At 38.1% G+C, this 24,161-nt stretch overlaps 1 protein-coding gene across 1 annotated transcript; it reads left to right on the top strand.

Annotated features, from left to right (window-relative positions):
- The first annotated feature begins 1,298 nt into the window (after positions 1-1,298).
- On the top strand, positions 1,299-23,754 carry LOC109760839 (putative germin-like protein 2-1). The gene is made up of 3 exons (XM_040393677.1): positions 1,299-1,410; positions 1,535-1,773; positions 23,443-23,754. The coding sequence occupies exons 1-3, from the start codon at positions 1,299-1,301 to the stop codon at positions 23,752-23,754; spliced, it is 663 nt and encodes a 220-aa protein (XP_040249611.1).
- The last annotated feature ends 407 nt before the right edge of the window (positions 23,755-24,161 follow it).

The following is a 24,161-nucleotide window of genomic DNA, read 5'->3' as shown; positions in this document are numbered from 1 at the left end:
ACATTTTAGATCCATTTCCCTTCAATGCCATCCATCACGAAACAAAAATAATAGGCATCTACCTCCCGCTGCAGCAATACCTCTGGCTCCACCACTTTGACAGAGTATGATATGAACTGAGATTTATCTTGCTTAACACAGAGATAACACCACATTTACCAAAAATTATGGGCGGCATATTCCCAAGCTTCGTTCCCCGATTGAAAATTCATTTTTAGACAATGTAGATCATTAGTGCTTAGATCGCGATATACTCTACAAATTATTTCAGCTAAAGATTCTCAAACTGGAATCCCAAGTAAATTACTTGGAGCACGAACATACAGGGAATCCTATATCTCTAGCATGTTGAGCAAATTGCATGAACCAATTTCATGACATTTCTTAAGTTTGAACTCAACAGATCTTAAGGGTTTGATACAGATTTTATAATGATTCAAAATTATACTTCAGATAAACAAAAGTAAGAAACAATGTAAGGTATCTTTCTACTGTATCCTCCAACTACTAGCTAGTAGAAGAAAGAAAGGGAGAAAGAAAGAAACAAACAAACAAATAAAGAATATTCGCAAAAAAAAGGAGAAAGAAAGAATATAAATGGCCAATGGAATTGTTATATACTGGTTTGTTCCTAAAACTTAGGGACATGAAAATCTTGATAAAAACAGGAGCTTGAACAAATTTACAGAAGACGTGCGCCTGCCATTTGGCAGAGCGCCGTGATTCTGACAGTAGGAGAAGGAATCATAGCATAGAGACACCGGTCCAAGCTTTTTATATCTAGACTTAGGTATGCAGGTTAGGGACAAATCAATCGGCCATCTGATTCAGATTAGTCTTAGCTAATCAACCTGAGGACGAAAAAAAATATATTTTTAAAGCTTTTCGGGGGGTGCTGTACGCATGGGAGCACTCATAATAATAGGTTGAAGCCAATTCCATCTGGTGAGACAAGAGAGATAGTACAAATACGAGCATGACTTGTTCAAACCGCATACAATATAGACCGGAGTGGGATCAATTAGTTAATTAGCCGTCGCAAGCAAGACTGCCGCCTGCTAGGTACACGCTTTAGACTTGTTTCTCGTTACTCCCTTATTATAAATTAGATATAAGAAGATTTTCTTCGTAGCCGCCACATGCGTTAACGTTCCAACAGAAAAGCTACCTCTTCCATGCCTATATAACCCGGTCTCCAACTCTTCGACGGCACAAGCAGTACGCAGCACAATAACTCGTTCTCTCTCTACTTGATCAAACACACAAGTGATTTTGGGAGAATCAACATTGGTATCCAAATGGCAGCACAGTTCTTCCTCCTTGCCCTATTCGCTCTGTCCACTTCTCGTGCTCTTGCCTCCGACCCAGGCCAACTCCAGGATTTCTGTGTCGCCGACAGAACATCCCAAGGTACGTATAACCAAACACGCAACATTAGCATGCATGCATGCATGCCTACCGTGATATGTTCAAGCTACTTATTGGTGCCAATGTGTATTTGCTAACTCTTGAAAATATGTATATGTATGTGCAGCTTTCGTCAACGGATTTGCATGCAAAGACCCGAAGACTGCCATGGTAGAAGACTTCTACTTCTCTGGCCTTCACATGGCCGGGAACACGAGCAACAAGCAAGGCTCCGCTGTGGCCGCAGTTAATGTTGCGCAGATTGCTGGCTTGAACACTTTGGGCATCTCCCTGGCCCGTGTTGATTATGCACCCTATGGTCAAAATCCACTCCACATCCATCCCCGCGCAACCGAAATCCTGATGGTGCTGCACTAGTAGAAAACAGGACTTAGGTCACAGGGCAGTTTTCACATTAGCCCCGGTTCAGTCACGAACCGGGACTAATGTGAGCATTGGTCCCGATTCGTGCGGCCAGGGGCCTGCCGGGCCTCGTGGGGGCATTGGTCCCGGTTCGTCCGGACCCTTTGGTCCCGGTTGGTGGGACAAACCGGGACCAATGGGCCACGCTCCTGGCCCATCACTAGTACAAAACAGGGCTTAGGTCACAGGGCAGTTTTCACATTAGCCCCGGTTCAGTCACGAACCGGGACTAATGTGAGCATTGGTCCCGGTTCGTGCGGCCAGGGGCCTGCCGGGCCGCATTGGTCCCGGTTCGTCCGGACCCTTTGGTCCCGGTTGGTGGGACAAACCGGGACCAATGGGCCACGCTCCTGGCCCACCACCCTTTAGTCCCGGTTCATACCATAAACCGGGACTAAAGGGCTGGTCCTAGTTGCGGCCAGTGTTTAGTCCCACCTCGCCAACCGAAGGGCGCTCACACCAGTTTATAAGCCCGTCCCTCTATGCCTTGTTGAGCTTCTCTTAAAGTGAAAATAGATGCCCTTATACAGGGAATTTCACCTAAATTCACAGTAAATTGAAATTTACTGTGAATTTAGGTTTAATTTTCTCTATAAGCGCATCTATGTTCATTTTTTATATTTATAAAATAAATAAACCTTAATAAAATAAATAAAATTAAATAAACCTTAATAAAAGAAAATAAAATAAACTATAGTAACTACAATAAATAAACCTTAATAAATTAAGTAAAAATAGTAGCAGTAAAATAAATAAAAATAGCAACAGTAAAATTAATAAAAATAAAATAATTAAAGTAAAATACATAAGTAATTAGAAATTAAATAAATAAGTTTTTTGTTGTAAGTAGAAACAAAACAAAACAAATAAAGCAAAAGAGAAAAAAATTCAACCTTTTCAGAGTTCATTTGAAATGCTTTTCAATTTTAACATTTTCAGAGTTCATTTGAAATAAGCGCATCTATGTTGTGGATGAAATGATGATACCATGCCAACTTTCAACCTTTTCAGAGTTCATTTGAAATGCTTTTCAATTTTAGGGTCTTATAGCTCAAAATAATTAGTAAATGCATGAAAAATAACAAATGAAGTCAGGAAGGATTGAAAAATGATGATGTGGCTTTGAATGGTGCATTTTTAACACACAAAAAGTCAGGGGTTCAAATAAGTATTAAAAAATGAAATCCCTTTGTAACAGACGAGTTTCCGGATGAAATCCTGATACTTTGAAAGAGATTGTCCGTTTTGTATACGAAGTGCATCCAGTATTTGCCGTAACCCTCTCAACTTTCTTGCACATGCTATGTGGATGAAATGATGATACCATGCCAACTTTCAACCTTTTCAGAGTTCATTTGAAATGCTTTTCAATTTTAGGGTCTTATAGCTCAAAATAATTAGTAAATGCATGAAAAATAACAAATGAAGTCAGAAAGGATTGAAAAATGATGATGTGGCTTTGAATGGTGCATTTTGAACACACAAAAAGTCAGGAGTTCAAATAAGTTTAAAAAAATGAAATCCCTTTGTAACAGACGAGTTTCCGTATGAAATCCTGATACTTTGAAAGAGATTGTCCGTTTTGTACACGAAGTGCATCCAGTATTTGCCGTAACCCTCTCCACTTTCTTGCACATGCTATGTGGATGAAATGATGATATCATGCCAACTTTCAACCTTTTCAGAGTTCGTTTGAAATGCTTTTCAATTTTAGGGACTTATAGCTCAAAATAATTAGTAAATGCATGAAAAATAACAAATGAAGTCAGAAAGGATTGAAAAATGATGATGTGGCTTTGATTGGTGGATTTTGAACACACAAAAAGTCAGGAGTTCAAATAAGTTTTAAAAAATGAAATCCCTTTGTAATAGACGAGTTTCCGTATGAAATCCTGATACTTTGAAAGAGATTGTCCGTTTTGTACACGAAGTGCATCCAGTTTTTGCCGTAACCCTCTCAACTTTCTTGCACATGCTATGTGGATGAAATGATGATATCATGCCAACTTTCAACCTTTTCAGAGTTCACTTCAAATGCTTTTCAATTTTAGGGTCTTATAGCTCAAAATAATTAGTAAATGCATGAAAAATAACAAATGAAGTCAGGAAGGATTGAAAAATGATGATGTGGCTTTGAATGGTGCATTTTGAACACACAAAAAGTCGGGGGTTCAAATAAGTATTAAAAAATGAAATCCCTTTGTAACAGACGAGTTTCCGGATGAAATCCTGATACTTTGAAAGAGATTGTCTGTTTTGTATACGAAGTGCATCCAGTATTTGCCGTAACCCTCTCAACTTTCTTGCACATGCTATGTGGATGAAATGATCATACCATGCCAACTTTCAACCTTTTCAGAGTTCATTTGAAATGCTTTTCAATTTTAGAGTCTTATAGCTCAAAATAATTAGTAAATGCATGAAAAATAACAAATGAAGTCAGAAAGGATTGAAAAATGATGATGTGGCTTTGAATGGTGCATTTTGAACACACAAAAAGTCAGGAGTTCAAATAAGTTTAAAAAAATGAAATCCCTTTGTAACAGACGAGTTTCCGTATGACATCCTGATACTTTGAAAGAGATTGTCCGTTTTGTACACGAAGTGCATCCAGTATTTGCCGTAACCCTCTCAACTTTCTTGCACATGCTATGTGGATGAAATGATGATATCATGCCAACTTTCAACCTTTTCAGAGTTCATTTGAAATGCTTTTCAATTTTAGGGTCTTATAGCTCAAAATAATTAGTAAATGCATGAAAAATAACAAATGAAGTCAGAAAGGATTGAAAAATGATGATGTGGCTTTGAATGGTGCATTTTGAACACACAAAAAGTCAGGAGTTCAAATAAGTTTTAAAAAATGAAATCCCTTTGTAACAGACGAGTTTCCGTATGAAATCCTGATACTTTGAAAGAGATTGTCCGTGTTGTACACGAAGTGCATCCAGTTTTTGCCGTAACCCTCTCAACTTTCTTGCACATGCTATGTGGATGAAATGATGATATCATGCCAACTTTCAACCTTTTCAGAGTTCCTTTGAAATGCTTTTCAATTTTAGGGTCTTATAGCTCAAAATAATTAGTAAATGCATGAAAAATAACAAATGAAGTCAGGAAGGATTGAAAAATGATTATGTGGCTTCAAATTGTGCATTTTGAACACACAAAAAGTCAGGGGTTCAAATAAGTATTAAAAAATGAAATCCCTTTGTAACAGACGAGTTTCCGGATGAAATCCTGATACTTTGAAAGAGATTGTCCGTTTTGTATACGAAGTGCATCCAGTATTTGTCGTAAACCTCTCAACTTTCTTGCACATGCTATGTGGATGAAATGATGATACCATGCCAACTTTCAACCTTTTCAGAGTTCATTTGAAATGCTTTTCAATTTTAGGGTCTTATAGCTCAAAATAATTAGTAAATGCATGAAAAATAACAAATGAAGTCAGAAAGGATTGAAAAATGATGATGTGGCTTTGAATGGTGCATTTTGAACACACAAAAAGTCAGGAGTTCAAATAAGTTTTAAAAAATGAAATCCCTTTGTAACAGACGAGTTTCCGTATGAAATCCTGATACTTTGAAAGAGATTGTCCGTGTTGTACACGAAGTGCATCCAGTTTTTGCCGTAACCCTCTCAACTTTCTTGCACATGCTATGTGGATGAAATGATGATATCATGCCAACTTTCAACCTTTTCAGAGTTCCTTTGAAATGCTTTTCAATTTTAGGGTCTTATAGCTCAAAATAATTAGTAAATGCATGAAAAATAACAAATGAAGTCAGGAAGGATTGAAAAATGATTATGTGGCTTCAAATTGTGCATTTTGAACACACAAAAAGTCAGGGGTTCAAATAAGTATTAAAAAATGAAATCCCTTTGTAACAGACGAGTTTCCGGATGAAATCCTGATACTTTGAAAGAGATTGTCCGTTTTGTATACGAAGTGCATCCAGTATTTGTCGTAAACCTCTCAACTTTCTTGCACATGCTATGTGGATGAAATGATGATACCATGCCAACTTTCAACCTTTTCAGAGTTCATTTGAAATGCTTTTCAATTTTAGGGTCTTATAGCTCAAAATAATTAGTAAATGCATGAAAAATAACAAATGAAGTCAGAAAGGATTGAAAAATGATGATGTGGCTTTGAATGGTGCATTTTGAACACACAAAAAGTCAGGAGTTCAAATAAGTTTAAAAAAATGAAATCCCTTTGTAACAGACGAGTTTCCGTATGAAATCCTGATACTTTGAAAGAGATTGTCCGTTTTTTACACGAAGTGCATCCAGTATTTGCCGTAACCCTCTCAACTTTCTTGCACATGCTATGTGGATGAAATGATGATATCATGCCAACTTTCAACCTTTTCAGAGTTCATTTGAAATGCTTTTCAATTGTAGGGTCTTATAGCTCAAAATAATTAGTAAATGCATGAAAAATAACAAATGAAGTCAGAAAGGATTGAAAAATGATGATGTGGCTTTGAATGGTGCATTTTGAACACACAAAAAGTCAGGAGTTCAAATAAGTTTTAAAAAATGAAATCCCTTTGTAACAGACGAGTTTCCGTATGAAATCCTGATACTTTGAAAGAGATTGTCCGTGTTGTACACGAAGTGCATCCAGTTTTTGCCGTAACCCTCTCAACTTTCTTGCACATGCTATGTGGATGAAATGATGATATCATGCCAACTTTGAACCTTTTCAGAGTTCATTTGAAATGCTTTTCAATTTTAGGGTCTTATAGCTCAAAGTAATTAGTAAATGCATGAAAAATAACAAATGAAGCCAGGAAGGATTGAAAAATGATGATGTGGCTTCGAATGGTGCATTTTGAACACACAAAACGTCAGGGGTTCAAATAAGTATTAAAAAATGAAATCCCTTTGTAACAGACGAGTTTCCGGATGAAATCCTGATACTTTGAAAGAGATTGTCCGTTTTGTATACGAAGTGCATCCAGTATTTGTCGTAAACCTCTCAACTTTCTTGCACATGCTATGTGGATGAAATGATGATACCATGCCAACTTTCAACCTTTTCAGAGTTCATTTGAAATGCTTTTCAATTTTAGGGTCTTATAGCTCAAAATAATTAGTAAATGCATGAAAAATAACAAATGAAGTCAGAAAGGATTGAAAAATGATGATGTGGCTTTGAATGGTGCATTTTGAACACACAAAAAGTCAGGAGTTCAAATAAGTTTAAAAAAATGAAATCCCTTTGTAACAGACGAGTTTCCGTATGAAATCCTGATACTTTGAAAGAGATTGTCCGTTTTTTACACGAAGTGCATCCAGTATTTGCCGTAACCCTCTCAACTTTCTTGCACATGCTATGTGGATGAAATGATGATATCATGCCAACTTTCAACCTTTTCAGAGTTCATTTGAAATGCTTTTCAATTGTAGGGTCTTATAGCTCAAAATAATTAGTAAATGCATGAAAAATAACAAATGAAGTCAGAAAGGATTGAAAAATGATGATGTGGCTTTGAATGGTGCATTTTGAACACACAAAAAGTCAGGAGTTCAAATAAGTTTTAAAAAATGAAATCCCTTTGTAACAGACGAGTTTCCGTATGAAATCCTGATACTTTGAAAGAGATTGTCCGTGTTGTACACGAAGTGCATCCAGTTTTTGCCGTAACCCTCTCAACTTTCTTGCACATGCTATGTGGATGAAATGATGATATCATGCCAACTTTGAACCTTTTCAGAGTTCATTTGAAATACTTTTCAATTTTAGGGTCTTATAGCTCAAAGTAATTAGTAAATGCATGAAAAATAACAAATGAAGCCAGGAAGGATTGAAAAATGATGATGTGGCTTCGAATGGTGCATTTTGAACACACAAAAAGTCAGGGGTTCAAATAAGTATTAAAAAATGAAATCCCTTTGTAACAGACGAGTTTCCGGATGAAATCCTGATACTTTGAAAGAGATTGTCCGTTTTGTATACGAAGTGCATCCAGTATTTGTCGTAAACCTCTCAACTTTCTTGCACATGCTATGTGGATGAAATGATGATACCATGCCAACTTTCAACCTTTTCAGAGTTCATTTGAAATGCTTTTCAATTTTAGGGTCTTATAGCTCAAAATAATTAGTAAATGCATGAAAAATAACAAATGAAGTCAGAAAGGATTGAAAAATGATGATGTGGCTTTGAATGGTGCATTTTGAACACACAAAAAGTCAGGAGTTCAAATAAGTTTAAAAAAATGAAATCCCTTTGTAACAGACGAGTTTCCGTATGAAATCCTGATACTTTGAAAGAGATTGTCCGTTTTTTACACGAAGTGCATCCAGTATTTGCCGTAACCCTCTCAACTTTCTTGCACATGCTATGTGGATGAAATGATGATATCATGCCAACTTTCAACCTTTTCAGAGTTCATTTGAAATGCTTTTCAATTGTAGGGTCTTATAGCTCAAAATAATTAGTAAATGCATGAAAAATAACAAATGAAGCCAGGAAGGATTGAAAAATGATGATGTGGCTTCGAATGGTGCATTTTGAACACACAAAAAGTCAGGGGTTCAAATAAGTTTTAAAAAATGAAATCCCTTTGTAACAGACGAGTTTCCGTATGAAATCCTGATACTTTGAAAGAGATTGTCCGTGTTGTACACGAAGTGCATCCAGTTTTTGCCGTAACCCTCTCAACTTTCTTGCACATGCTATGTGGATGAAATGATGATATCATGCCAACTTTCAACCTTTTCAGAGTTCACTTCAAATGCTTTTCAATTTTAGGGTCTTATAGCTCAAAATAATTAGTAAATGCATGAAAAATAACAAATGAAGTCAGGAAGGATTGAAAAATGATGATGTGGCTTTGAATGGTGCATTTTGAACACACAAAAAGTCGGGGGTCCAAATAAGTATTAAAAAATGAAATCCCTTTGTAACAGACGAGTTTCCGGATGAAATCCTGATACTTTGAAAGAGATTGTCTGTTTTGTATACGAAGTGCATCCAGTATTTGCCGTAACCCTCTCAACTTTCTTGCACATGCTATGTGGATGAAATGATCATACCATGCCAACTTTCAACCTTTTCAGAGTTCATTTGAAATGCTTTTCAATTTTAGAGTCTTATAGCTCAAAATAATTAGTAAATGCATGAAAAATAACAAATGAAGTCAGAAAGGATTGAAAAATGATGATGTGGCTTTGAATGGTGCATTTTGAACACACAAAAAGTCAGGAGTTCAAATAAGTTTAAAAAAATGAAATCCCTTTGTAACAGACGAGTTTCCGTATGACATCCTGATACTTTGAAAGAGATTGTCCGTTTTGTACACGAAGTGCATCCAGTATTTGCCGTAACCCTCTCAACTTTCTTGCACATGCTATGTGGATGAAATGATGATATCATGCCAACTTTCAACCTTTTCAGAGTTCATTTGAAATGCTTTTCAATTTTAGGGTCTTATAGCTCAAAATAATTAGTAAATGCATGAAAAATAACAAATGAAGTCAGAAAGGATTGAAAAATGATGATGTGGCTTTGAATGGTGCATTTTGAACACACAAAAAGTCAGGAGTTCAAATAAGTTTTAAAAAATGAAATCCCTTTGTAACAGACGAGTTTCCGTATGAAATCCTGATACTTTGAAAGAGATTGTCCGTGTTGTACACGAAGTGCATCCAGTTTTTGCCGTAACCCTCTCAACTTTCTTGCACATGCTATGTGGATGAAATGATGATATCATGCCAACTTTCAACCTTTTCAGAGTTCCTTTGAAATGCTTTTCAATTTTAGGGTCTTATAGCTCAAAATAATTAGTAAATGCATGAAAAATAACAAATGAAGTCAGGAAGGATTGAAAAATGATGATGTGGCTTCAAATTGTGCATTTTGAACACACAAAAAGTCAGGGGTTCAAATAAGTATTAAAAAATGAAATCCCTTTGTAACAGACGAGTTTCCGGATGAAATCCTGATACTTTGAAAGAGATTGTCCGTTTTGTATACGAAGTGCATCCAGTATTTGTCGTAAACCTCTCAACTTTCTTGCACATGCTATGTGGATGAAATGATGATACCATGCCAACTTTCAACCTTTTCAGAGTTCATTTGAAATGCTTTTCAATTTTAGGGTCTTATAGCTCAAAATAATTAGTAAATGCATGAAAAATAACAAATGAAGTCAGAAAGGATTGAAAAATGATGATGTGGCTTTGAATGGTGCATTTTGAACACACAAAAAGTCAGGAGTTCAAATAAGTTTAAAAAAATGAAATCCCTTTGTAACAGACGAGTTTCCGTATGAAATCCTGATACTTTGAAAGAGATTGTCCGTTTTTTACACGAAGTGCATCCAGTATTTGCCGTAACCCTCTCAACTTTCTTGCACATGCTATGTGGATGAAATGATGATATCATGCCAACTTTCAACCTTTTCAGAGTTCATTTGAAATGCTTTTCAATTGTAGGGTCTTATAGCTCAAAATAATTAGTAAATGCATGAAAAATAACAAATGAAGTCAGAAAGGATTGAAAAATGATGATGTGGCTTTGAATGGTGCATTTTGAACACACAAAAAGTCAGGAGTTCAAATAAGTTTTAAAAAATGAAATCCCTTTGTAACAGACGAGTTTCCGTATGAAATCCTGATACTTTGAAAGAGATTGTCCGTGTTGTACACGAAGTGCATCCAGTTTTTGCCGTAACCCTCTCAACTTTCTTGCACATGCTATGTGGATGAAATGATGATATCATGCCAACTTTGAACCTTTTCAGAGTTCATTTGAAATGCTTTTCAATTTTAGGGTCTTATAGCTCAAAGTAATTAGTAAATGCATGAAAAATAACAAATGAAGCCAGGAAGGATTGAAAAATGATGATGTGGCTTCGAATGGTGCATTTTGAACACACAAAACGTCAGGGGTTCAAATAAGTATTAAAAAATGAAATCCCTTTGTAACAGACGAGTTTCCGGATGAAATCCTGATACTTTGAAAGAGATTGTCCGTTTTGTATACGAAGTGCATCCAGTATTTGTCGTAAACCTCTCAACTTTCTTGCACATGCTATGTGGATGAAATGATGATACCATGCCAACTTTCAACCTTTTCAGAGTTCATTTGAAATGCTTTTCAATTTTAGGGTCTTATAGCTCAAAATAATTAGTAAATGCATGAAAAATAACAAATGAAGTCAGAAAGGATTGAAAAATGATGATGTGGCTTTGAATGGTGCATTTTGAACACACAAAAAGTCAGGAGTTCAAATAAGTTTAAAAAAATGAAATCCCTTTGTAACAGACGAGTTTCCGTATGAAATCCTGATACTTTGAAAGAGATTGTCCGTTTTTTACACGAAGTGCATCCAGTATTTGCCGTAACCCTCTCAACTTTCTTGCACATGCTATGTGGATGAAATGATGATATCATGCCAACTTTCAACCTTTTCAGAGTTCATTTGAAATGCTTTTCAATTGTAGGGTCTTATAGCTCAAAATAATTAGTAAATGCATGAAAAATAACAAATGAAGTCAGAAAGGATTGAAAAATGATGATGTGGCTTTGAATGGTGCATTTTGAACACACAAAAAGTCAGGAGTTCAAATAAGTTTTAAAAAATGAAATCCCTTTGTAACAGACGAGTTTCCGTATGAAATCCTGATACTTTGAAAGAGATTGTCCGTGTTGTACACGAAGTGCATCCAGTTTTTGCCGTAACCCTCTCAACTTTCTTGCACATGCTATGTGGATGAAATGATGATATCATGCCAACTTTGAACCTTTTCAGAGTTCATTTGAAATACTTTTCAATTTTAGGGTCTTATAGCTCAAAGTAATTAGTAAATGCATGAAAAATAACAAATGAAGCCAGGAAGGATTGAAAAATGATGATGTGGCTTCGAATGGTGCATTTTGAACACACAAAAAGTCAGGGGTTCAAATAAGTATTAAAAAATGAAATCCCTTTGTAACAGACGAGTTTCCGGATGAAATCCTGATACTTTGAAAGAGATTGTCCGTTTTGTATACGAAGTGCATCCAGTATTTGTCGTAAACCTCTCAACTTTCTTGCACATGCTATGTGGATGAAATGATGATACCATGCCAACTTTCAACCTTTTCAGAGTTCATTTGAAATGCTTTTCAATTTTAGGGTCTTATAGCTCAAAATAATTAGTAAATGCATGAAAAATAACAAATGAAGTCAGAAAGGATTGAAAAATGATGATGTGGCTTTGAATGGTGCATTTTGAACACACAAAAAGTCAGGAGTTCAAATAAGTTTAAAAAAATGAAATCCCTTTGTAACAGACGAGTTTCCGTATGAAATCCTGATACTTTGAAAGAGATTGTCCGTTTTTTACACGAAGTGCATCCAGTATTTGCCGTAACCCTCTCAACTTTCTTGCACATGCTATGTGGATGAAATGATGATATCATGCCAACTTTCAACCTTTTCAGAGTTCATTTGAAATGCTTTTCAATTGTAGGGTCTTATAGCTCAAAATAATTAGTAAATGCATGAAAAATAACAAATGAAGCCAGGAAGGATTGAAAAATGATGATGTGGCTTCGAATGGTGCATTTTGAACACACAAAAAGTCAGGGGTTCAAATAAGTTTTAAAAAATGAAATCCCTTTGTAACAGACGAGTTTCCGTATGAAATCCTGATACTTTGAAAGAGATTGTCCGTGTTGTACACGAAGTGCATCCAGTTTTTGCCGTAACCCTCTCAACTTTCTTGCACATGCTATGTGGATGAAATGATGATATCATGCCAACTTTCAACCTTTTCAGAGTTCATTTGAAATGCTTTTCAATTTTAGGGTCTTATAGCTCAAAATAATTAGTAAATGCATGAAAAATAACAAATGAAGCCAGGAAGGATTGAAAAATGATGATGTGGCTTCGAATGGTGCATTTTGAACACACAAAAAGTCAGGGGTTCAAATAAGTATGAAAAAATGAAATCCCTTTGTAACAGACGAGTTTCCGGATGAAATCCTGATACTTTGAAAGAGATTGTCCGTTTTGTATACGAAGTGCATCCAGTATTTGCCGTAACCCTCTCAACTTTCTTGCACATGCTATGTGGATGAAATGATGATATCATGCCAACTTTCAACCTTTTCAGAGTTCATTTGAAATGCTTTTCAATTTTAGGGTCTTATAGCTCAAAATAATTAGTAAATGCATGAAAAATAACAAATGAAGTCAGAAAGGATTGAAAAATGATGATGTGGCTTTGAATGGTGCATTTTGAACACACAAAAAGTCAGGAGTTCAAATAAGTATTAAAAAATGAAATCCCTTTGTAACAGACGAGTTTCCTGATGAAATCCTGATACTTTGAAAGAGATTGTCCGTTTTGTATACGAAGTGCATCCAGTATTTGTCGTAACCCTCTCAACTTTCATGCACATGCTATGTGGATGAAATGATGATACCATGCCAACTTTCAACCTTTTCAGAGTTCATTTTAAATGCTTTTCAATTTTAGGGTCTTATAGCTCAAAATAATTAGTAAATGCATGAAAAATAACAAATGAAGTCAGAAAGGATTGAAAAATGATGATGTGGCTTTGAATGGTGCATTTTGAACACACAAAAAGTCAGGAGTTCAAATAAGTATTAAAAAATGAAATCCCTTTGTAACAGACGAGTTTCCGGATGAAATCCTGATACTTTGAAAGAGATTGTCCATTTTGTACACGAAGTGCATCCAGTATTTGCCGTAACCCTCTCAACTTTCTTGAACATGCTATGTGGATGAAATGATGATACCATGCCAACTTTCAACCTTTTCAGAGTTCATTTGAAATGCTTTTCAATTTTAGGGTCTTATAGCTCAAAATAATTAGTAAATGCATGAAAAATAACAACTGAAGTCAGAAAGGATTGAAAAATGATGATGTGGCTTTGAATGGTGCATTTTGAACACACAAAAAGTCAGGAGTTCAAATAAGTATTAAAAAATGAAATCCCTTTGTAACAGACGAGTTTCCGGATGTAATCCTGATACTTTGAAAGAGATTGTCCGTTTGGTACACGAAGTGCATCCAGTTTTTGCCGTAACCCTCTCAACTTTCTTGCACATGCTATGTGGATGAAATGATGATATCATGCCAAAAGGAACCAACTAAAAAGCTTTTATAAACCTCTAGTATTTTCGTAAAGAATTAAAATTTAAACTATTAAAATTTTGAAACTTATGGAGTAACAGAAAGTTTATAATTTTTTGAGGTAAAAGCAAAAAGAATAAAAAAAATAAAGCAAAAATCAAAAGAAAATAAATAATTCAAAAAACAAAAATATGCTGGAAAAAAATAAAAAATGCCGCCTAATATGCCACACGGCCTACATACGACTAGAAACCCATCTGCACATGGGCCAGGATGCAGGCCCGCAGGCCCAATAGGCTCAACATGGCAGTGACAAGGGTAGGCATGTAATGCCTGCATATTAGAGAGGAGCTCAGCACCTGAGCTGCAACGCAACTTATAAACAGGTGCTGAGCTCTGTCAGCTAGCGAGGTGGGACTAAACTTCCCACCGCACTGCGCCAGCACATTAGTCCCGGTTGGTGGATCCAACCGGAACCAATGCTCCCCTTTGGTCCCGGTTGGTGGCACCAACCGGGATCAAAGCCCTCTGCTTCCCGCCCTTTGGGCTGGTGAAAAGAGGCCTTTAGTCCCGGTTGGTGGCACCAACCGGGACTAAAGGGTGGGCATTGGTTCCGGTTTGTGCGTTGAACCGGGACCAAAGCCTTTGCTTAAGCCAGCACTTAGGAAATTTTTAGATTTCCATCGCCAATTTCCCCCCGCCCGACGACGCCGCGAGCTCGATCTACGCCGCCGTCGCCGTCGCCCGTGCCCCCGAGCCCACGCCATCGCCCGTCGCCGTCGCCGTCGGCCTCCGCCGCGCGCCCCCGAGCCGTCGCCCGTACGTCACCGTCGCCCTCCGCCCCCGGCCCGCCGCGGTCGCCGTCGCCCTCCGCCACCCACGCCGTCGCCCTCCGTCGCCCGATGTGAGCCGGCGCCACGCCACGGCTCTGTTTATTTTTTTTCATATAATTTGTATTATTTTTTTGTTCATTGCATTTTTTCATATATATAATGTATATATATATGTATGTGGTAGCTATATGATGAATGGATGTGGCCATGTATGTATGAATATAATGTTCATACAATTTTTTTGTTTATATACGTTTATTTCATATATGTATTAATTTTTTATTGAGGTTAATTATTAGTACATATCGATTTTAGGTTAGTGCTTAGTAGTTGAACTAGTTGATTTAATAAAACTATTTTATTAAATTTTACTATATATAGAAGTAGTTTATTTTTAGTAAAAACTACTTTATTTTATTTATTTATAGTAAGTGCTTAGTAGTTGAACTAGTTGATTAATTAATAAAACTACTTTATTTTATTTATAGTAAGTGCTTAATTAGTAGTTGAACTAGTTGATTTAACAAAACTAGTTTATTTTACTATAGAAGTAGTTTATTTTTAGCAAGGAAATTAATAGAACTAGTTTGTTTTTTAGTTAAAGCAATCATTCCCGCATCGACGTCGACGATGCCTATCCCGCATCCTCGTCGTCGACTCCGCGGAGGAGGCCGGCTTGATCAGAGGGGCCATGTCCGGGACTGGGCTCCGCCGGGCTGGTTTTGGGAGGTGCTACCTTCCGGTGGGCGTAGGTTGGTGAGGAACCAGCCCGTCGTTGACCCGATCCTTGTTTGGTGGCGCTCGCGTGGGCCAGTGACGGTGCCGAGGCTTCCGGACACCGCGGAGGTGGTACGTCACCGTGTCAGCGAGGAGGACCAGCACGTCCGTCGCTACATGGTTGCGTTGGAGGGTAGGTTCGACAATACCTGGCAGGTTCTTCAGGGATCTCACTGGAGCTATGATCCTGTGATGGTTCCATCCCTTTGGGTGTCCACCGCCCGCGCTGATACCCGTCGGGCGCTACTGTTCTAGCTGTACTAGCGATGCTATATGTATGATAGTATTCCAGGTGTATTAGTGATAATATTCGACGATGTACGGACGCATGGAGATGATGTAGTTTTGCTTATAATTGAATGCATCCTAATTTGAATACTACTTTATTTTGTGATTTGATTTTGCTTATTGAATGCTCAAAGTGGAAAACTACTCCGATCCTACTTTGAATGCTAAAATTGGAGAGCACTATGATTAGTTGATAGCTTATAGGGTTTTTGTTTTCGCAGAAATCTAGGAGCCCCCGGCCCGTCCATCATCCCCGCCGTCGTCCCCGTCACCGCCCCCTCCGACATCGAGGTGAGACCAGCCAAATCCTCTTTTAGAAAGATAATTAAACGATATTTCGGGTTGACTGTAAGTCTGTCGAGTCTGCACCATATATGAGAGGACGAAGAATCCCGACTGTTGTCGTGGGGGTAGCTTCTCCTTCGTTCCCGTGTGCTAGACAATTTGGTGTAATGCACTCGAGAACGAAAGAAGGAGCTACCATCACCGACGGTCGCAAATGTCAGAGAGGAATCAGTGAGGGAGAGTTCCACCATATATATATGAGAGGACGAAGAATCCCGACTGTTGTCGTGGGGGTTGCTTCTCCTTTGTTCCCGTGTGCTAGACATTTCGGTGTAATGCACACGGGGACAAAGGGAGGAGCGACCATCACCAACGGTCGAATGTATACACCACGTGAGCTGAGAGTTTTCAAGAAAAGACTCGACAAACCGATAGTCAACCCGTGATGAATAATAATGATCTAACTTAGGTTTTTTAGTACATATATTTAATTGTAGATGTTTAATATTTGAATTATGAACATAGGAAATGTCGTACTCGGACGACGAAAGTCTCCCGGGGGAGTGCGACTGGTGCCACGACGACCGAGGTCAGTGCGACAGGCCTCACCTGGACGAAGATCGGCGCTTCAGTATTAAGGTGGAGGAGACCTTCGCTGTTGAAACGGTACGCAACGACGACAAGTGTCATTTTTTCGTAATTAAGCACGATTTCAACTATTTTAACGTGTACTTTTCATCTTTTACAATTCGACTAGCTTATCCCATGCCATGCAAGACGCTACGTCTTGGAGAGGATGGGTTTTGAAGACCATGAAAGTATGGAAACAAAGAAAATTCACCTAAGGATCCATCATGATATAGATTTTGAAGTAAAGCTGTATAATTCTGAGAGCGTTACCCATTTTGGTTGCAAAAATTGGGAAGCATTTTGCAAGATGTATGGTTTTGATGAGGGTATGCTTGTCACCATGGATCTTGGTGATCCTAACATCGAGCAAGACAATATGGACATTTGGGTCCTTGTTGATACGCCTCCAATTCTACCACTATGTGAGTTTCTCAAACATAGTGAATTAGCTAATTTATATTGTTCATTTCAAAATAGTTGACAGCTTATTTTCATTGACAACTTATTTTGATTGTTCAAACAGTGTGCGGAACATGGTAGACAGAACCTACTACACCGATGGCTCTGAGTTAACTTATAAGGAGAAAACTCATCTGGTCGGATTTTGTACTGATCTTGAGAATTACAATATCTATTGTAAAACTCCTCCGCATTATGGTCAATACGTGCCACTAGTCACGTGTTGAACTACGGTAACTACTATGGAGATACCCTGGTAAGATTTCTTACTATTACGACATCCGTGCATATTTTTCATAGTTCTAAAACTAGTACATCATTGCTAACTATGAAGTTATTACTATGTTTTTCAACAGATAATCCCAGAGGATTGTGTGCCTCATTTGATGTATCAGAATGGTAGGCTTGATGTTTTGAATATACAACCAGGTCATCCTACGAATCTCAACTGTCCATACCGCATTTCTAAAAGAAGTGGAGACATGCAAATCAAAGAATGGAAAAAATGTATGGACAGTCGCAAGGAGGTTCTTGGAAGCAAAAGGAAGCGAAGCGCAAGAACTGGAGACAGGATGATCTCCATTCTCCATAATGGAGAGTCAGGGTCTATATTGTTTTATGCTATTTTACCTTAAAGAGGGTATTTCGGTCCTACCTAATACTGATGATCATGTGCTAAGAACAATTAAGTAGGGTTGGTTCGATGACTGTGAGGATGATGATCGTATGACTTGTTATTAATAACGAGTAGAAGTTGTATGATGATGATTAGTAGGACTTGTTATTATATATGATGATGCATGATGCGCGCATGAAGAGTTATTATATATCAGCAGGTGAAATGAACATGGATTGTATTGAAGTGAAGGCAACATGCATGTGGTCCGTGTCGAAAGTAGTACAATCCAAACTTGATCAAGTTAGGATTAGTATTACGTTCGACATGCACCACATGTTGCCTTCACTTCTATCTAAGCCATGTTTAGGCATAGCAGTACGTAGCGTTGGTAAACCAAGCACGGAGATATAAGAGAGGACACTTCTCTCTAATAGCTACCTAATAACAACCTAAATTAACCCCCCAAAACCCCCAAACCCCCCCCCTTTAAAAAAAACAAAAACCCCAGCCCCTGAAATGCTGACGCGTGGATGCCTATTGGTCCCGGTTGGTGTCACCAACCGGGACCAAAGGCCCTCCATCCTGGGCTGGCCGCAGCGGCCACGTGGAGGACCTTCTGTCCCGGTTCGTGTAAGAACCGGAACTAAAGGCCAAGGGCATTAGTAACGACCTTTTAGTCCCGGTTCACAAACCGGGACAGAAGGCCCTCACGAACCGGGACAATATGCCCTTTTTCTACTAGTGCACCACCCTTTAGTCCCGGTTCATACCACAAACCGGGACTAAAGGGCTGGTCCTAGTTGCGGCCAGTGTTTAGTCCCACCTCGCCAACCGAAGGGCGCTCACACCAGTTTATAAGCCCGTCCCTCTATGCCTTTTGAGCTTCTCTTAAAGCGAAAATAGATGCCCTTATACAGGGAATTTCACCTAAATTCACAGTAAATTGAAATTTACTGTGAATTTAGGTTTAATTTTCTCTATAAGCGCATCTATGTTCATTTTTTTATATTTATAAAATAAATAAACCTTAATAAAATAAATAAAACTAAATAAACCTTAATAAAATAAAATAAAATAAACTATAATAACTACAATAAATAAACCTTAATAACTTAAGTAAAAATACTAGCAGTAAAATAAATAAAAATAGCAGCAGTAAAATAAATAAAAATAAAATAATTAAAGTAAAATACATAAGTAATTAGAAATAAAATAAATAAGTTTTTTGTTGTAAGTAGAAACAAAACAAAACAAATAAAGCAAAAGAGAAAAAAAAACTTTCAACCTTTTCAGAGTTCATTTGAAATGCTTTTCACTTTTAACCTTTTCAGAGTAAATTTGAAATAAGCGCATCTATGTTGTGGATGAAATGATGATACCATGCCAACTTTCAACCTTTTCAGAGTTCATTTGAAATGCTTTTCAATTTTAGTGTCTTATAGCTCAAAATAATTAGTAAATGCATGAAAAATAACAAATGAAGTCAGAAAGGATGGAAAAATGATGATGTGGCTTTGAATGGTGCATTTTGAACACACAAAAAGTCAGGAGTTCAAATAAGTATTAAAAAATGAAATCCCTTTGTAACAGACGAGTTTCCGGATGAAATCCTGATACTTTGAAAGAGATTGTCCGTTTTGTACACGAAGTGCATCCAGTATTTGCCGTAACCCTCTCAACTTTCTTGCACATGCTATGTGGATGAAATGATGATACCATGCCAACTTTCAACCTTTTCAGAGTTCATTTGAAATGCTTTTCAATTTTTGGGTCTTATAGCTCAAAATAATTAGTAAATGCATGAAAAATAACAAATGAAGTCAGAAAGGATTGAAAAATGATGATGTAGCTTTGAATGGTGCATTTTGAACACACAAAAAGTCAGGAGTTCAAATAAGTTAAAAAAAATGAAATCTCTTTGTAACAGACGAGTTTCCGTATGAAATCCTGATACTTTGAAAGAGATTGTCCGTTTTGTACACGAAGTGCATCCAGTTTTTGACGTAACCCTCTCAACTTTCTTGCACATGCTATGTGGATGAAATGATGATACCATGCCAACTTTCAACCTTTTCAGAGTTCATTTGAAATGCTTTTCAATTTTAGGGTCTTATAGCTCAAAATAATTAGTAAATGCATGAAAAATAACAAATGAAGTCAGAAAGGATTGAAAAATGATGATGTGGCTTTGAATGGTGCATTTTGAACACACAAAAAGTCAGGAGTTCAAATAAGTTTAAAAAATGAAATCTCTTTGTAACAGACGAGTTTCCGTATGAAATCCTGATACTTTGAAAGAGATTGTCCGTTTTGTACACGAAGTGCATCCAGTTTTTGCCGTAACCCTCTCAACTTTTTGAACATGCTATGTGGATGAAATGATGATACCATGCAAACTTTCAACCTTTTCAGAGTTCATTTGATATGCTTTTATAAACTCTAATAGCAAAAAGAATCAACTAAAAAGCTTTTATAAACCTCTAGTATTTTCGTAAAGAATTAAAATTTAAACTATTCAAATTTGGAAACTAATGGAGTAACAGAAAGTTTATAATTATTCTGAGCTAAAAGCAAAAAGAATAAAAAAATAAAGCGAAAATCAAAAGATAATAAATAATTCAAAAAACAAAAAAATACTGGAAAAAATAAAAAAATGCCGCCTAATGGGCCACACGGCCTGCATACGACTAGAAACCCATCTGCACATGGGCCAGGATGCAGGCCCGCAGGCCCAATAGGCCCAACATGGCAGTGACAAGGGTAGGCATGTAATGCCTGCATATTAGAGAGGAGCTCAGCACCTGAGCTGCAACGCAGCTTATAAACAGGTGCTGAGCTCTCTCAGCTAGCGAGGTGGGACTAAACTTCCCACCGCACCGCGCCAGCACATTAGTCCCAGTTGGTGGCTCCAACCAGAACCAATGCTCCCCTTTGGTCCCGGTTGGTGGCACCAACCGGAACCAATGCCCACCCTTTAGTCCCGGTTGGTGCCACCAACCGGGACCAAAGCCCTCTGCTTCCCGCCCTTCGGGCTGGTGAAAAGAGGTCTTTGGTCCCGGTTGGTGCCACCAACTGGGACTAAAGGGTGGGCATTGGTTCCGGTTTGTGCGTTGAACCGGGACCAAAGCCTTTGCTATATAACCCAGCACTTAGGAAATTTTCAGATTTCCATCGCCAGTTTCCCCCAGCCCGACGACGCCGCGAGCTCGATCTACGCTGCCAGGCTGCCCCACCGCCGTCGCCGTCGCCCGTGCCCCCGAGCCCACGCCATCGCCCGTCGCCGTCGTCCTCCGCCCCCCGCCGCCGTCGCCGTCAGCCTCCGCCGCGCGCCCCCGAGCCGTCGCCCGTACGTCACCGTCGCCCTCCGACCCCGGCCCGCCGCGGTCGCCGTCGCCCTCCGCCACCCACGCCGTCGCCCTCCGCCGCCCACGCCGTCGCCCTCCGTCGCCCGGTGTTTGCCGCCGCCACGCCACGGCTCTGTTTATTTTTTTTCATATAATTTGTATTATTTTTTTGTTCATTGCATTTTTTTCATATATATAATGTATATATATATGTATGTGGTAGCTATATGATGAATGGATGTGGCTATGTATGTATGAATATAATGTTCATACAATTTTTTTTGTTTATATACGTTTATTTCATATATGTATTAATTTTTTATTAAGCTTAATTATTAGTACATATCGATTTTAGGTTAGTGCTTAGTAGTTGAACTAGTTGATTTAATAAAACTATTTTATTAAATTTTACTATATATAGAAATAGTTTATTTTTAGTAAGAACTACTTTATTTTATATATTTATAGTAAGTGCTTAGTAGTTGAACTAGTTGATTAATTAATAGAACTATTTTATTAAATTTTACTATATATAGAAGTAGTTTATTTTTAGTAACAACTACTTTATTTTATTTATTTATAGTAAGTGCTTAGTAGTTGAACTAGTTGATTAATTAATAAAACTACTTTATTTTATTTATAGTAAGTGCTTAATTAGTAGTTGAACTAGTTGATTTAACAAAACTAGTTTATTTTACTATAGAAGTAGTTTATTTTTAGCAAGGAAATTAATAGAACTAGTTTGTTTTTTTAGTTAAAGCAATTATTCCCGCATCGACGTCGACGATGCCTATCCCGCATCCTCGTCGTCGACTCGGCGGAGGAGGCCGGCTTGGTCAGAGGGGCCTTGTTGATACGCCTCCAATTCTACCGCTATGTGAGTTTCTCAAACATAGTTAATTAGCTAATTTATATTGTTCATTTCAAAATAGTTGACTGCTTATTTTCATTGACAGCTTATTTTGATTGTTCAAACAATGTGCGGAATATGGTAGACAGAACCTACTACACCGATGGCTCTGAGTTAACTTATAAGGAGAAAACTCATCTGGTCGGATTTTGTACTGATCTCGAGAATTAAAATATCTATTGTAAAACTCCTCCGCATTATGGTCAATACGTGCCACTAGTGCACGTGTTGAACTACGGTAACTACTATGGAGATACCCTGGTAAGATTTCTTACTATTACGACATCCGTGCATATTTTGCATAGTTCTAAAACTAGTACATCATTGCTAACTATGAAGTTATTACTATGTTTTTCAACAGATAATCCCAGAGGATTGTGTGCCTCATTTGATGTATCAGAATGGTAGGCTTGATGTTTTGAATATACAACCAGGTCATCCTACGAATCTCAACTGTCCATACCGGATTTCTAAAAGAAGTGGAGACATGCAAATCAAAGAATGGAAAAAATGTATGGACAGTCGCAAGGAGGTTCTTGGAAGCAAAAGGAAGCGAAGTGCAAGAATTGGAGACAGAATGATCTCCATTCTCCATAATGGAGAGTCAGGGTCTATATTGTTTTATGCTATTTTACCTTAAAGAGGGTATTTCGGTCCTACCTAATACTGATGATCATGTGGTAAGAACAATTAAGTAGGGTTGGTTCGATGACTGTGAGGATGATGATCGTATGACTTGTTATTAATAATGAGTAGAAGTTGTATGATGATGATTAGTAGGACTTGTTATTATATATGATGATGCATGATGCGCGCATGAAGAGTTATTATATATCAGCGGGTGAAATGAACATGGATTGGATTGAAGTGAAGGCAACATGCATGTGGTGCGTGTGGAAAGTAGTACAATCCAAACTTGATCAAGTTAGGATTAGTATTACTTTCGACATGCACCACATGTTGCCTTCACTTCAATCTAAGCCATGTTTAGGCATAGCAGTACGTAGCGTTGGTAAACCAAGCACGAAGATATTAGAGAGGACACTTCTCTCTAATAGCTACCTAATAACAACCTAAATTAACCCCCCAAAACCCCCAACCCCCCCCCCCCGTTTCAAAAAACAAAAACAAAAACCCCAGCCCCTGAAATGCTGACGCGTGGATGCCTATTGGTCCCGGTTGGTGTCACCAACCGGGAGCAAAGGCCCTCCGTCCTGGGCTGGCCGCAGCGGCCACGTGGAGGACCTTCTGTCCCGGTTCGTGTAAGAACTGGAACTAAAGGCCAAGGGCATTAGTAACGACCTTTTAGTCCCGGTTCACAAACCGGGACAGAAGGCCCTCACGAACCGGGACAATAGGCCCTTTTTCTACTAGTGCTGGAAGGCTCGCTCTATGTCGGTTTTGTCACCTCCAACCCCGAGAACAAGTTGTTCTCGAAAGTTCTGCACAAAGGAGACGTGTTTGTGTTTCCGCAAGGTCTTATTCACTTTCAGTTCAACATTGGAGCCAACAAAGCAATAGCCATTGCGGCGCTGAGCAGCAAGAACCCTGGAGTAATCACCATAGCCAATGCAGCGTTTGGATCCAAGCCATCCATCTCAGATGATATCCTTGCCAAAGCATTCCAGGTGGACAAGAAAATTGTAGACCGTATCCAAGCTCAATTCTAGATAGACATACATCTGGTGATTTGCTTATTTGATTCATTTGTTCTTTAACAAAAGATTATTTGGTGTCTTTACTTGGAATGTAATTCTACTGTACGGCTATGCTAATCAAGCTTTCATGGAAGAATAACAACAATGTTCTCACTTGTTCTAATAACTATTTTCTTTGTCATCTCGATTAGAAAAAGGGAACTTGACCCAACTGCTAAAGGGCAAGTGCCATTATAGTTGTGTGTTTTCTTCATTTAGTTTGAGACATTATCAATAATTGGTTGTAGCCTGGTGTGGTAAGGACTTGGTGGTATGTTCTTGCCGAGCCGGGTTCAACTCCTATCAGGAGTGAATTATGGTATCTCAGACTTCTCTTTTGAGTCACTATATAAACGTGAAAACTAATGATCATGTATTCC

This window comes from Aegilops tauschii, chromosome 1 (assembly GCF_002575655.3).
Source record: "Aegilops tauschii subsp. strangulata cultivar AL8/78 chromosome 1, Aet v6.0, whole genome shotgun sequence".
NCBI classification, from domain to species: Eukaryota; Viridiplantae; Streptophyta; class Magnoliopsida; order Poales; family Poaceae; genus Aegilops; species Aegilops tauschii.
The sequence above is the reverse complement of the archived record's forward strand: the minus strand, read 5'-3'. Positions and strand labels throughout refer to the sequence as shown.

Excerpts from the sequence above, each read along its gene's own strand:
- LOC109760839 (XM_040393677.1), top strand. The coding sequence starts at position 1,299 with ATGGCAGCACAGTTCTTCCTCCTTGCCCTATTCGCTCTGTCCACTTCT. Across the intron at positions 1,411-1,534 it reads CGCCGACAGAACATCCCAAG|CTTTCGTCAACGGATTTGCA; the intron begins GTACGTATAACC and ends ATGTATGTGCAG. Across the intron at positions 1,774-23,442 it reads GCGCAACCGAAATCCTGATG|GCCCTTTTTCTACTAGTGCT; the intron begins GTGCTGCACTAG and ends CCGGGACAATAG.